The sequence below is a fragment of the Electrona antarctica genome (genome assembly GCF_951216825.1).
Source record: "Electrona antarctica genome assembly, chromosome: 8".
Classification (NCBI taxonomy): domain Eukaryota; kingdom Metazoa; phylum Chordata; class Actinopteri; order Myctophiformes; family Myctophidae; genus Electrona; species Electrona antarctica.
This window is the reverse complement of record NC_136789.1, coordinates 49,726,986-49,741,824: the sequence shown is the minus strand read 5'-3', so window position 1 is coordinate 49,741,824 and position 14,839 is coordinate 49,726,986. Positions and strand designations below refer to the sequence as shown.

The 14,839-nt window shown below is 42.3% G+C and overlaps 1 protein-coding gene across 1 annotated transcript; it reads left to right on the top strand.

The window, feature by feature from the left end:
• Positions 1-251: 251 nt before the first annotated feature.
• LOC306928818 (uncharacterized protein) lies at positions 252-14,137 on the top strand (the record flags this gene model as incomplete). The annotated part of the gene is made up of 4 exons (XM_079509089.1): positions 252-917; positions 7,198-7,350; positions 9,471-10,016; positions 14,127-14,137. Exons 1-4 carry the CDS (start codon positions 434-436, stop codon positions 14,135-14,137), a joined length of 1,194 nt encoding a protein of 397 aa, XP_079365215.1. The 5' UTR covers positions 252-433.
• Between the last annotated feature and the right edge of the window lie 702 nt (positions 14,138-14,839).

The following is a 14,839-nucleotide window of genomic DNA, read 5'->3' as shown; positions in this document are numbered from 1 at the left end:
AAATCACCATCTTTGTAAAAAAATACCTATTTAGGACCATGTTCGAATGCCCCCGCCCCCTGTCAGAAATAGCTAAAAAGAAAGAAAGCAGAAAATGAAAAACTATTAACAGTTATCTTTTACTTTCTCTAATAACAACCTAAAACATGAACCGTGGTTGAAAAAAACTAAAGTTGTCCTGTAAATTACAAAATGTTTTTATTTTGGGGCTTGATGGCTGCTTGTTTCTCTCACACAATGAATCTGCTCAATCTGGCAACACAGCTCATACAGGAGGGGGAAAAGATACTGCTCGGCGCTGTAACCTTATTGATGTAAACAACAAGTCTTTGTGCTTTTTCTGGTTATATTCTCAAAAGTAGAAGTTTTTTGTATTGACCTGTATTATTATAGGCTACTTTCGTTTTGAAATCATGTACCCATTCTGGAATTAATGGCCGAAACGAATCGAGCACATGCAGCCAGCAGTCAGGACAACAGAATTCTCCAAGACGGGACAGAATCCAGGATGGAGTCTAGCAGCAGAAGATCAACGTGGTGTTCTGTGCCTCGGTGTCGCTCTGATTACCGCGATTATAAGAAGTGCGAGCTGGAAGGCACCACGTTCTATTCGTTTCCAACGGGCGACATGGCCAGGTGTCGGCGGTGGCTCGTTGCTATTGGAAACGTGAACTATGATGCGAACAACACGTCCGCGGCCGAGACTAAATACCTCCGCGTGTGCAGCAAGCACTTCACCGAGGAGGACTATGAGAAGAAGAGAGAAGACCCCATGGCGCTGATGGCGGCTTGGATGGCCCGGGGGCGACACCAGGAGGAACGGGGGAGGAGGCTGAAGAGCACCGCCGTTCCCTCGCTCTTCCCGTGGAGTTCTCCTGGAACCACTGGTGGTGGTTTGGAGAAATGTAGCCACGCAGGTCTGTTGATTCGATTGATTGAATAGTTTATTAGACATAAATGTATAAAAATGTATAAACACAGTAATGATTGATTGAACTGAAGTGTTTATTAACTAGCAGGGCTGCCAAGTTTCAGAAAATGCCAAGAGTGAGACCTTAGTGTCTTAACACTTTGATTGCTACAAGATCTCGACAGGCCTATTTGGATGTTGCTACCGTTTAACATTGCACAAAGGCCTTGTTCGGGGGCCCACAGCAAAATGTTCTCTCATAGCGAGAATCACACGCATACATCAAAAGAAAGCTGAACTTGTCCACTTCAATTTAAAAAATACATTTTGATTTTACCATGTTCCATTCTGGAGATATTGACCTTTTTGCAACACCTGCATTTGCCTGGAAGTGGTTATCTTGAACAGCGAGCAGAGTTATGGATGGTTTAAAGTCAGAGACATTGACAGGCAGATATAAAATTGAACCCAATAAATATCCTATACATCCTATACACCGAATGAAAGCCCTGAATGTGTACTTTTACGAGGAAAAGAGTAAACATTGATCCCATGTACAGTTAGACAGTAATTGGTTATTGAATGCAGCTTGTGCCCACCAGATAACTTCAGAGAAGACATGGACGTGAACTCCTCAATATTCACAAAATAAGGCCTATAGCGACATATAAATACTATATACCGTATGAAACAGAAGACTCTCTGCTTTCATAAGAAAAAAACTTCTACTGTAGTAATAATAAAAATCACACCCATGTGAAGTGAGTGGTGCAACTCTGTCCCATATTCTGTTCTCTGCTTATTCAATACTGCTCGCTATATACGGACTGAGGCAGAAAGTCATGTAAACCTTTTATTTACAGTTTGGTCTGTAAACTTCTACTGTAATAATAAAAATCACACCCCTGTGAAGTGAGCGTTGCAACTGTTCTGTACTTATTCACTACAGCTCGCTATATACGGACTGAGGCAGAAAGTCATGTAAACCTTTTATTTACAGTTTGGTCTGTAAAGTGAAGTTGCAACGCTCACTTCACAGGGGTGTGATTTTTATTATTACAGTAGAAGTTTACAGACCAAACTGTAAATAAAAGGTTTACATGACTTTCTGCCTCAGTCCGTATATAGCGAGCAGTATTGAATAAGCAGAGAACAGAATATGGGACAGAGTTGCACCACTCACTTCACATGGGTGTGATTTTTATTATTACTACAGTAGAAGTTTTTTTCTTATGAAAGCAGAGAGTCTTCTGTTTCATACGGTATATAGTATTTATATGTCGCTATAGGCCTTATTTTGTGAATATTGAGTTCGGGTCCATGTCTTCTCTGCAGTTATATCTGGTGGGCGCAATGTGCATCCACCCAGTAACCAATTTATGACAGACTGTACATGGGATCAATGTTTACTCTTTTCCTCGTAAAAGTACACATTCAGGGCTTTCATTCGGTGTATAGGATGTATAGCATATTTATTGTGTTTATTGTTATATCTGCCTGTCAATGTCTGACTATAAACCTTCATAACTCTGCATCCTTTAGATGATGATGATGATTCACTGCTTTCATTGTTTTGATCGCAGTAACATTGGGGGGGGGGGGGGGGGTCATGGGCACATTGGGCAGCAAAAGTCTTGATCGTACGGCTATAAAAAGTCCCATTCCACCGTTCGGTTCAGAACTATAGTATAACGGTGAGACGCGTTGTCATCATGAGCTGATTTTGTTTGTCAAGCTAGTATAGGGAACATGCCTGGGCATGCACGGTTTAGGACGCGGAAAAGTTCGTTATACATTACACCCGGGTCGATTACGTCCCCGACGCGTTCATTGCGGTCTTATCACTACAATTATAATGAATAAAAAAGCGTTACAATCACACGTCTGAGCGATCTCCGATTATGACGGCTCTGCATGGCGATACGTGATCCACCAACGGTAGACTGTCTGTTGTCATGGCGGCCCCTCTCGATACTGTAGTTCGTTTGTTAGTTCGTAGTATTGTAGGCTCGGGGATCGTTTGGTCGCTACAGTATGAAGAAGTAAACATGCATCTGTCCATGTGTGTTGCAGCAATGCCGATCTGGTGCAGAATCTGCAGATCATGTGTTAGGCAGCGTAACAGCGTTCCGTTTATGTTTTTTTCCGAGACATGAGCCCCCATCTCGCAAGGCCCTCCTCCTGCAGGAGAAACAGGAGGGGAGGGGGGAATCGAGTATAAAAGCCAATAGGTGGAGGAAAGCCTGGTGAGGCGAGGTTAGGTGAAATTTGATTCTTTTCACACACAGACTAGGGCGCATCCATTTTACACTGGTTTATACACGTAAAGCGGCCCGCCCTCCTGTTTTCAGGAGGGGAGGGTTTTTTTTTTTTTTGGTTTTTTTTTCTGATCACGTGAGCGGGACTAAGCAGCAATGATAGGGCGATGGTTCTTCATTGTCCGGGTGGGTAAAAAGATGAATGAAAGTATGCTATAAAAAAGTGATTGAAACGTATTGATACGTGATTCGCACCCGACGTTTGATTAATTGATAACGTATTGATACGCGATCCGCGTCGGCTGTGTTAATGCGTTCGACGCCGCAGCGCCGATTTTTTTTGGGCCTTTTTTAATGTCGATTTGGCCATTTTTAACATTGATTTAGACTCTAAAGCCAGCCAGCAAGCCACACACATAGTGCTCAGACCCAGCCAGCCAGCCAGCCAGCAAGCCACACACATAGTGCTCAGACTTTGATTGATTGATTGATTGAATAATTTATTAACAGTTTGCAGAATTACAGTACATTTCAAGCACAAACTCAATACAAAGGCTGTTAACTGTGAGTGGACGACCCAATTAAGCATTACACTTGTTTCCAATAGGGTCCACCATGTTCAAATCATCAAAACATTTAGAGACGTACAAATAGACACTTCTATAGACAGAACAGGAATTCATCATAAAGGAGGTAAAAAGGGAAAAGAAACATATACAGTGAGGGGAAAAAAGGGGTGGGCGGTGGGGGGGATTCACGTTCAGCTCCGTTAATTTGTTTATTTTCCTTGGAGGAGCTGCGTTGGGTCCCCAAGTCGGCTCCGTGGCCGTACCTTGAGTTGGCTGTGTGGCCGTGACCGTCTCTTGTGTTGTCCTTGCGTTGGGTCCCCAAGTTGGCTCAGTGGCCATACCTTGAGTTGGCTGTGTGGCCGCGACCGTCTCTTGTGTTGTCCTTGCGTTCGTGTTTGAGGGATTCCGATTTTACAGGGGCCAGTTTCGAATTGCAGCCGTCCGTAGGTGCCCTTTGAGAGCGGTTTTGAAAGAGTCAGCCAGACTCAGCCAGCCAGTAGCCTGGAACTCACCTATGCTTTCTATGGCATAGGCAGCTCCCGGCAGGATCCGCCGGCAGAAACTGTGCGCAGCTGCTGGACATGAGACTAATTATTAGAGTGACAGAGAGAGAGAGGAGTGTGTGTGTGTGTACGGGTGTGAGTGTGTGCGTCAATTTAACAAAGGTGCAGACGATCAGAAATCAGCAGAGAGTGATCGACGTTTGCGCTACTAATTGAAGTGGACTCGGACCCAGACCTTTTTTTCTCCCTGGAAATAAAAACGTCTGGGTTTCCGAGGCTAGCCAGCCAGCAAGCCACACACATAGTGCTCAGACCCAGCCAGCCACACACATAGCTCCGTAAGGGAGTGGTTGCACCACTCAAAAAATCTTCAAAAAACTGAAGAGGCTACTGGAGATTGGAGAACCTGATTTGGACATGATCTGATGCAGGACAATGTCACTATGACAGAAAGAGAAGATGGGTCTGGCCACATTCATTCACCCCATAATCTCAGTGGAAATTGGGGAATATGTTGTGAATTAAAAAGTCAGAAAACTGGAATTTGGGAAAATGCCTTATTTTTACATTTTCTTAGTTCAAACCATTCCATGATTTCCCCATGCCCACACATCTGTGGGCTCTCTCTCTCTCTCTCTCTCTCTCTCTCTCTCTCTCTCTCTCTCTCTCTCTCACACACACACACACGACTTTGTCCCTATAATGTGCGTAGGCTACTGGCACAGTGGCACCGTTCCTCATATCACGCAAGAGACGCCACACACCAGTATAGAAGAGAGATAGTCACTTACTCACTTAATGTTGTAACTTGTGGAGGCTATATTGTCTTCCATGAAAAATATTTCGAAGCGATGTTAAACTCTGCATGGCTCATTTCCATGCGTCACAGCCCTGCCCTGCTGACGAGTTGGAGGTTACCCTACTACTGCATATAACAGCACTGCATTATCTCATGCAGATCGGCTACTCTGCCGTTTGTGAGGACGCACACATGGGCGCGCGTTATTACGCGGCGGAGCCGCGGAGAAAATTGTTATTATGAGAGCCGGCTTGGCTTTTTTGGCACATTATATGCCCCCCTCGGCGTGCGTATTGTGCGTGCGTGATAAATAGTGGGTGTGGCGTGAGTGCGTGTGAAAGACGTCTCATGTGTGAGTCTCACGCTGAATGCGTGAGAGTTGGCAGGCCTGATGTCATCTGGTCGGGTCCTTGAACTTTTACTGGGAGTTGGAATACCGTTAGCTCTGATCCATAGTGTTAGAAGGAGGAAAGTAGCCTTTCACATCTTTTTCGTGCTAAAAACGAGGGGCTGCACAGCCTGCACTTCCGCGGGTGTGAGGGGAAAGGATCAAATTAAGTACCATATAACTCCTCCTGAGTCCTAACTACGCTATGGACCAGAGCTACTGTTGTTGACGTTAGCTTCCAGGCTAGGCTCGGTGCAACATGTTTCGCATCGAGCCGATACTGGAGGCTTGACGAGGTGCGGTGATATGCGAATTCTTTATTGAATAATTGCACACAACTGTGCTGTAATCCATGCTATCATCGGATATCCTTTTAAATCCTATTTCCAATCCACGGGGAAAAGCAAAGTGATCTCAGCGGCTTCCCCCGGTCTGGTGAACTGTCTGGTGGTGTTATTGTAGAGGACACGGACACTTCAATCAGTGCACTGGGTGGTGCGCCGGTCCATCTGAAAACTGTCCAGTTCCGCTGTGAAAAAAATAGTGCAATTAAAATGCGTTAATGCGATTCTCTAGAGAGAGAGAGAGAGAGATAGATAACTGTAGTGCACATACCAAGCCTTTGCAGTGACTGCATCCCACTGTGGGGCAAGGTGTGGTCTATAGCAGTGGCAGTCCGTGCTGAAATAAACTAGGCCTTCTACAATCTAGAAACCTTCCGGGACGGTCGCGGAACACAGTTTGTTCTCCTAGTCCAGCCATTTTTGGTGTTAGTTTGTGAGTTAAATCTGTTAATTTAGCGAGCTCAATCAACCCACAGATGGGAACTCGCGCAAAAAGTTTCAAAAACCCAGTTTTCTTTTCTCATTGGACAATATTTTCCACCAGCGATGGGATCCAAGCAAGACGTTAACGTCACCAAACGGTTCCAAATTATATAGAAAAATGTGTTCATTTGTCTCTGTATGTTGTTTAGTTCAAGAGTTATGGTATTTTGTGTTAGCTCCATCGTATGGTTCATTTTGGGGGTAGGTGTAAGAAAGAGTTAAAAATAACCGCCATGGGATATTAGTTGACCCGGGCAACAAGAAGAAATCATAACTAGACACCATAAGGGTCCCAAAAAAAACATGTTACGGAAACATGTCACTCAGGTGCTGTCGGAGTCTCTAAACTGCCCTTCTATTCCTTTTCAGGCAGCAATTGGCACACGTGAGACATGAGACTCAACAATACAAATTAATTTACGGCTGTTATCAAACAAACCTGGGCTTCCATAAGACCTCAACAGTGCCACAGGCTGATCACCTCCATGCCACGCTCCATTGATGAAATAATTTATTCAAAAGTATCCCAGACCAAGTATTGACTGCATACATTAATACACTTTTCAGATGGTCGACATTTCTCGTTTAAAAAAAACATTTTTTTAGTCCAACTAATTTGTTGACATAGGATTTTTTTGATTTTCATGAGCTGTACGCCATAATCATCAAGATTAAAACAAAAAAAGGTTTTTAATACTTTATGCACAATGAATTGAGAATATATGAAAGTTTCACGTTTCAATTATTTTACGGAAGAAAATTAACTTTTACACAATATTCTAATTCATTGTGATGGAGCTGTAGTGATTAATTGAGCAGTATGGGAAAAATGGGGGGGGTGGACTTTTTACAGGGGCCAGGTTTGAATCGCAGATGCCTGTAAGTGCTCTTTGAGAGTGGTTTTTAAAGGGTCTAAAGTCCTTCCTTATTCACTTGATTTCAGACCAGTGTGTGGAGTCCAGACTGCAGGTGAAGATGAACTCTCCAGACTCAGCCAGGGACGTTTCTATTAAACAGGAACCTGAAGACGTTTCTATTAAACAGGAAGCTGAAGACGTTTCTATTAAACAGGAAGATGAAGACCAGCCACACCTCAGTAAGTTTCATGTGCTCTTCCTTTCTTTAATATGTACTGTCGGGTTAGGGTTTATAGGTTAGGGTGCATTTTGAGAACCCACACATATTCCGCGTGCGCACAAATCGCACAAAGCGTGCATGCTGTGTGGCCCCCCACTCAATAATTCTATAGCTGTGGCCCCCGGCCTAACACGCAGGCAGAGAGATTCACAGACTCACAGACCCATTTACAGACACCCAGACACACAGGCAGACAGATTCACAGACTCACAGACCCATTTACAGACACCCAGACACACAGGCAGACAGACTCACAAGACCCATTTACAGACGTACAGAGCTACGCAGTGGATATCGTTTACATAGATTGTTAAGCTACCATCGGTCCACATTTCAAGCTTTCATTGTCAGAAGTGCTTCTGTTTCATAACATCATGCACTGAGTGGCATGACTAATTTACTTCCAAATCAGAGCTCAGGTGTGAAGTATCATGTTTTTAAATTTGTTTCTGAATTTCATGATTCAAATGAAATATTTGCTGTAACATCATTATTCATTTTGGTGTTAAAGTAACTAAATATATGTTATGCACCAGTCTAGGGGCCTGATACACAACATGAAAATATGACGCTCCCGTCTTCCCCAACTCCCAAGCAGCCACTCAAACAAAGGGTTAAAGGTGTAAAGGCAACTTTATATGTATTAACAGAATAGGACTAACAATTTAAGGTGAGTTTCATAAAATCAAATCAAAAGTAAAGGGTTTCAAGGCAACTGATATTGAATGTTGAAATAAATCAAAAATAACTAAACCAAAATAATATCTTACCTAACGAAAACAAAATACAAGAGCTTACCTCCTTAACATGAACAGAACTTAAAGGAAACAGAACTCAAATTCACTTAACTCAAATCAGGCAGCAAAGCAAACTAAACCATATTAACTGAACATAACAAAATACGGGCGGTGGCCGGTTGGGAGCTGAGGAGGACAGGTCTGTCCCGCTGCGTGCTGCACTCTCTTCTGCTCCTCTCTTATATAGAGAATGGCCAACATCATTAGCCACTCTGAATGGCTGTAGGACTCAGGACAGTTCCCCACCAATCGCTGGCTGCGTCTCCCCTCCAATGGATGGGTGGCCGGAAGTCTCCCCTCCAATGGATGGCTGGCCACCTGTTCTGCATCCATTCCCAGTCACACCCATGCTCACTGTGTCATCTACATCTGACACGTTGTACACGCACACCACTTCATTCCAGGACCCAAAATCATATCTCAGAATACGACCCCAGTCGTAACAATATATTACTTCACATTAGAAGTGGTTCGGGAGTGGCTTATTGTCAGTATCAGCCGGTAACACGCAGAAGGCTATCCCTGTTAAAATGTGCTAGAGACCTGGTAGATGGATTGCTGAGATGGAACGCCACACCTACCATCAGCTCCCAGTACTTCCCACACGACTTGCTGCACCAAGCCGTGCTACTCATACACTGAGTTGGCGGTGCCCGGGATCGAACCCATCAACTTCTGGTCCAAAGGTGAGAGCTCTACCGACTGAGCTACCCGGACACCAAATTTCACATTACTTTTTTTGTATTTTGCTAAAATCTTTCAGAACAGTAATAACCTGTAGTTAGCAGTGATGTAAATAGGTTTTCAATGTAATTGAAAGTCCCGGGATGCAGGGATGGTCTTTTAGATGAGTCCAAGGGACATTTTATGAGTCCCACTTCAACAACGTTAGGAGTCATAATTTGCCATTTTTACAAATGGCACCATTTCATTTTATATGGTTATAATGTGGTTATATTCATGTAGAAAACAGAATAAGGAATGATTATTATAACCAAATCTAGCAAAATAAACTAGAATAAATAATATAAATAATAAAAACAGTACAGTAGTACAGTAGTACATCCGGTGGATGCAGAGGTCGTTGTTTTATTGCGTCCCTTAACTATAAACTGCGTTTTGGGATGCAAAATGCACCCTATTTGAATCTCTGAGTTAGTAACAGTTTAGTCAATCTTATCTTGGTAGGTAATAGCTCATTTTGTACATGGAACATGGAGGAAGAATGGATTTCCATTTTAGGAATCCAGTGTTGACCATCATGTTATGTTTCTGCTCCTAGACATCCTGCACATGGTGGTGTGTAAAGAGGAGGTTTCTCCTGAACAGGAGATGAGCCCCTGTCTGCTCCAGGAGGAACCAGAGCCTCCACACATTCATGAGGAACAGGAGGAGCTTAAAGAGGAACAGAAGGAGCTTAAAGAAGAACAGGAGGAGCCTAAAGAGGAACAGGAGGTACTACTTCAAACACCAGAGGAACCTGTTGGGTCAACGTTGACATTACTAGCAGTGCAAGGTGGTGATGATGATGATGAAGACATATCTTCCCACTGCTCTGAGGTTGAAGTTGAACTTGAATCTGACATTGAAGTCACTGAAGACAGTGATGATTGGGAGACCAGAGAAGACGATGATGACGAGCGGCGTGACAAGAGTTTCAGTGGCTCAGGTTCCCTGAAGAAGCACCAGCGTGTCCACACAGGAGAAAACCCTTTCCACTGTAAACATTGTGACAAGAGTTTCAGGTACTCATCTCACCTGAAGCGACACCTTCGTGTTCATACTGGAGAAAAACCTTTCCAATGTAAACATTGTGACGAGAGTTTCAGTCAGTTACATCACCTGAAGTCACACCAGCATGTCCACACTGGAGAAAAACCTTTCAAATGTACACATTGTGACAAGAGTTTCGGTGACTCAGGTTCCCTGAAGAAGCACCAGCGTATCCACACTGGAGAAAAACCTTTCCAATGTCAATATTGTGACAAGAGTTTCGGATACTCCTCTCACCTGAAGTCACACCAGCATGTCCACACTGGAGAAAAACCTTTCAAATGTACACATTGTGACAAGAGTTTCGGTGACTCAGGTTCCCTGAAGAAGCACCAGCGTATCCACACTGGAGAAAAACCTTTCCAATGTCAACATTGTGACAAGAGTTTCATTCGGTCAAGTTCCCTGAAGACACACCTCCATGTCCACACTGGAGAAAAACCTTTCAAATGTACACATTGTGACAAAAGTTTCAGTGACTCAGGTTCCCTGAATAAGCACCAGCGTATCCACACTGGAGAAAAACCTTTCCAATGTCAACATTGTGACAAGAGTTTCAGGCAGTCAGGTGCCCTGAAGACACACCTCCGTGTCCACACAGGAGAAAAACCTTTCCAATGTAAACATTGTGACAAGAGTTTTACTGAATCATCTAACCTGAAAACACACTTTCTTGTCCACACAGGAGAAAAACCTTTCCAATGTCAACATTGTGACAAGAGTTTCAGCCAGTCAGGTGCCCTGAAGAGACACCTCCGTGTCCACACAGGAGAAAAACCTTTCCAATGTAAACATTGTGACAAGAGTTTTACTGTATCATCTAACCTGAAAAAACACTTTCGTGTCCACACAGTAGAAAAACCTTTCCAATGTCAACATTGTGACGAGTTTCAGTCATTCAAGTGTACTGAAGACACACCTCCGTGTCCACACTGGAGAAAAACCTTTCAAATGTAAACGACAAGAGTTTCAGTGTCTCAGGTTCCCTGAAGAAGCACCAGTGCATCCACACTGGAGAAAAACCTTTCCAATGTCAACATTGTGACAAGAGTTTTACTGCATCATCTTACCTGAAAACACACCTTCGTGTCCACACAGGAGAAAAACCTTTCCAATGTCAACATTGTGACAAGTGTTTCAGTCTGTCAAGTGCCCTGAAGACACACCTCCATGTCCACACAGGAGAAAAACCTTTCCAATGTAAACATTGTGACAAGAGTTTCAACGATTCAAGTAATCTGAAGAGACACCTTCATGTCCACATTTCTCACAGGACAACAAAAATATGTCTACTTTAAACGGTGTGTAAACAGTTTAAATAACTCAGGTCACCTGCTAAGACACCATTGCATTCACACCATGGGGTGAATGCAAAAAAAAAAGAAAGTTTCCACTATAAATGAGTTCGCTGGGAGGATCAACTTAAACAGCTGTATGTTCGTAGGGAGGTCGATAGATGAAGACAATATCATGGATTATTATACTGCTCCTTTATTTCAAAACAAATATGGTTAAATTCTCCTTCTACAGCACCACCACCCAGGCGTGGAATGTCCTGACCCCTTCCCTCACAAAATGCAGATCACTTACATATTTTAACACAGGCCTGAAAGTCCACCTTTCAGCATGCCCAATGGAGAGGAAATGATCACTTCTCCTTCTCCTGACATTTGTGATGATTTGATTGGCTGAGCATGGAATGTGATGTATGATGATAAGAGCACCCCTCACTTCACACATGTGTAATTTTTGTTATTATTCATGTCATGTCATGTCTATGAATTGTTTGCATAGGGCCTGAATTTGAAATGCACAGCATTGTTGAAATGAAACATTGTAATTGTACCTATGCAAATATATCTGAAAATAATATTTGCAGTAGCCAATACATATTTCTCCCCAATTTAGTCTGCATGCCAATTAAGTCCTCCCCACACACATCTATGTGTAGTTACTTCTGTTGTATCCTACTGAGCGGAGCCCACACAGCTCACCTCATGATTTATCGACCACATATGAGAGTATAAAGGTGGTTGCACACTGGGAGCGTTTTTCAGAAAACCGACGGAAAAACGCAGCTAAAAATCTGAAAACGTCCAGTGTGCACGGACCTTTACTGTTATATTATATGTTATAACACATTGTAAAATAAGCTGTGATTGCCTCTTTCTGTGGAATGTACATTAGGGAAGTTTGAAACTGTGGCTATTTAAATATAATCAGTAACCACTTGAGTAGAAGTACTCAAGTTGTTAAGTACTCAACAACTATAGCCCCCTCCCCTCCGTCCCCTCATTAGGGGAGTTAGAAACAGTCTCACACATGAGTGTATTAACTCTTTCTACAGAGAAACAATCTCTGTAGAAAGTTTGATCATCCAATTACATCACATTTGATATAGTTCTGTGTTGAACTAGTAGAGTAGAAATATTCAGTAAACTATAAAAAAAAAAATACTATATTCTACTGCCTGCCATCTAGTGTTCAACCCCCCTCTTGCGCTCTCTCTCTGTCACACACACTGTTTTTTGGGGACTAGTGGACACCCCGAAAGTAGAGACATCTCCCCGGGCAACATGTCCGGACTTTCGGGTGACATGACCGGTGAGTTATCCTGACTTTCCGGGTGAGATGTCCGCACTTTTGACTATGAGTTGGAAAAGGGGTGAGCCTCTCGGACCCCAAACTAAAGAATATTTTTGTGTCGTTGGATAAGATTTTGTCCACAATTCTATGCTGTATTGATGTTGGTACCATTAGGAGAGATAACAGGCAAACGTTTGATTCATTGATTTATTAACAGTTTGCAGAATTACAGTACATTTCAAGTACAACTCAATACAAAAACTGTTAACTGTGAGTGGACGATACAATAAAGCATTACACTTGTTTACAATAGGGCCCACCATTTTCAATTAATCAAAAATAACAATTGATCAAAATAACAATTCTTCTCCATTCTCTAAAGTCCTTGAGAATGGGTTTCTCAGGCCAGGTGGCCCATTAGACCAGGAGCCCTAATTATGGATATTAACAATACAACTAGCCTAGACCTTATGTGAGCTATTATAACTGTCCACAGTGTTGCCAAGTCTAGTCATTATAAGCTACTTTGGACTTGTTTAACTGTAAAGTTTCTTTAAAATATTGGTGGTCCTTGACATGAAAATGTTTGAGAACAACTGCTCTAAAAACAACATTGGACAATGATGTTTGACAGTCAGCACTATAGTTGCTTATTTTAGACTTAGCCAGGATGCTACCGTCATATTTTTGATTTATTTGATATATTCAAGATACAGTTCAAAAAGAGCAGTACAGAATTTTCAGGATTGCACAAAAAGTCAAAGACTTAATTCCATTGTGGTCCAAATTAATAAATACAGCATATGATATAGGAAGAACATGCGTTGACAATAATGGACATTACAACGACACCATCATAGATCACTAAACAAAACAATAAATACATAATAAATAGATAGATAAATACAGCTCTATTCTAGCTTGCCCATCAGCCAGTTTTTCAACATATTTTTAAAAATGTTCAAGGACTGGGCAAATTTAATTTCCCTTGGGATTTTGTTCCAGTCCTCCACCCCCGTATATATAAATGCGCTTCTGCCTACCTTATTTTTTAGGTTTGGTAGTTTAAGATCAGCTACACTCGCCCTTGTATTCAAGCTATGGGACTCGTTGACATACGGGAAGTAACCTTTAAAATATGTTGGGCATTTTTCATTTAAGATTTTATAGACCATAATGAGTCTCAGTTGTTGTATTCTGCCTTCGACTGGAAGCCAATTTAACTCTATAAAGTGGTTAGCACCAATGTGGGTTCTTGGGGAGAAATACAGAACTACCCGTAAAAGATACAGAACTACCCGTAAAATAGGAGTATGAATCGGCCCTTAGTCCTTGCGTGGATCTTGCCAATAACTGAGTGAGCCATCGATTCACTGGTCATGTTCTGGTCTAGTGATCAACCTAGATATGTGACAGATGTTTTCACCTGGAGTTTAACTCCGTTACATTCTACTGAAAAGTTGGATATCTCTCTTAAGTTGTGTCTTGAAGCAAAAACTATACATTATGATTTACCCAAATGCAGGGCTAACTTGTTATCACTTAACCATCTGTTGACTTTTTTTAACTCGTTTTCTAGAGAGCGACTAACTGTTTCCAAGCACTCACCTGTCACCAGTAGTGCAGAATCATCTGCGTACAAAAATAAAGGACATGAACAGGCTGAATCCATGTCATTTATGTAAAGCAAAAATAATAAAGGACCTATTATGCTTCCTTGAGGAACTCCACAGGTGAATTTTTTCGGCTCCGAGAGCAAACCACCTGTTTCAACCATTTGGAATCTGTCTGAAAGGTAGGACTGTATCAGTGACAGAGCCTCACTTTTAAAACCTATATATGACAGTATTTAGCGCAATTGTATGTCCCCGAACGTATGGCTGAAAATTATATATATCCTGAAAATTCTGTACTGCTCTTTTTGAACTGTATCTTGACTATATCAAATAAATCAAAAATATGACGGTAGCATCCTGGCTAAGTCTAAAATAAGCAACTATAGTGCTGACTGTCAAACATCATTGTCCAATGTTGTTTTTAGAGCAGTTGTTCTCAAACATTTTCATGTCAAGGACCACCAATATTTTAAAGAAACTGGCTCCATCGCTGCCTCTTTCTTCTCTAGTAAGTAGAACTAACGTGTTGCTGTGTTTACCGTCCCGACTCTCTGTCACACTGTCACGTTAACGCCGATAACGGCCCAGCAGTAGATATCATATTATAGCAGCGCTGCAGGTAGGCTACTTAGGCCAGTCAACGGTCTTCCCTGTGGGTTAGGTTTTGGTACGCTTA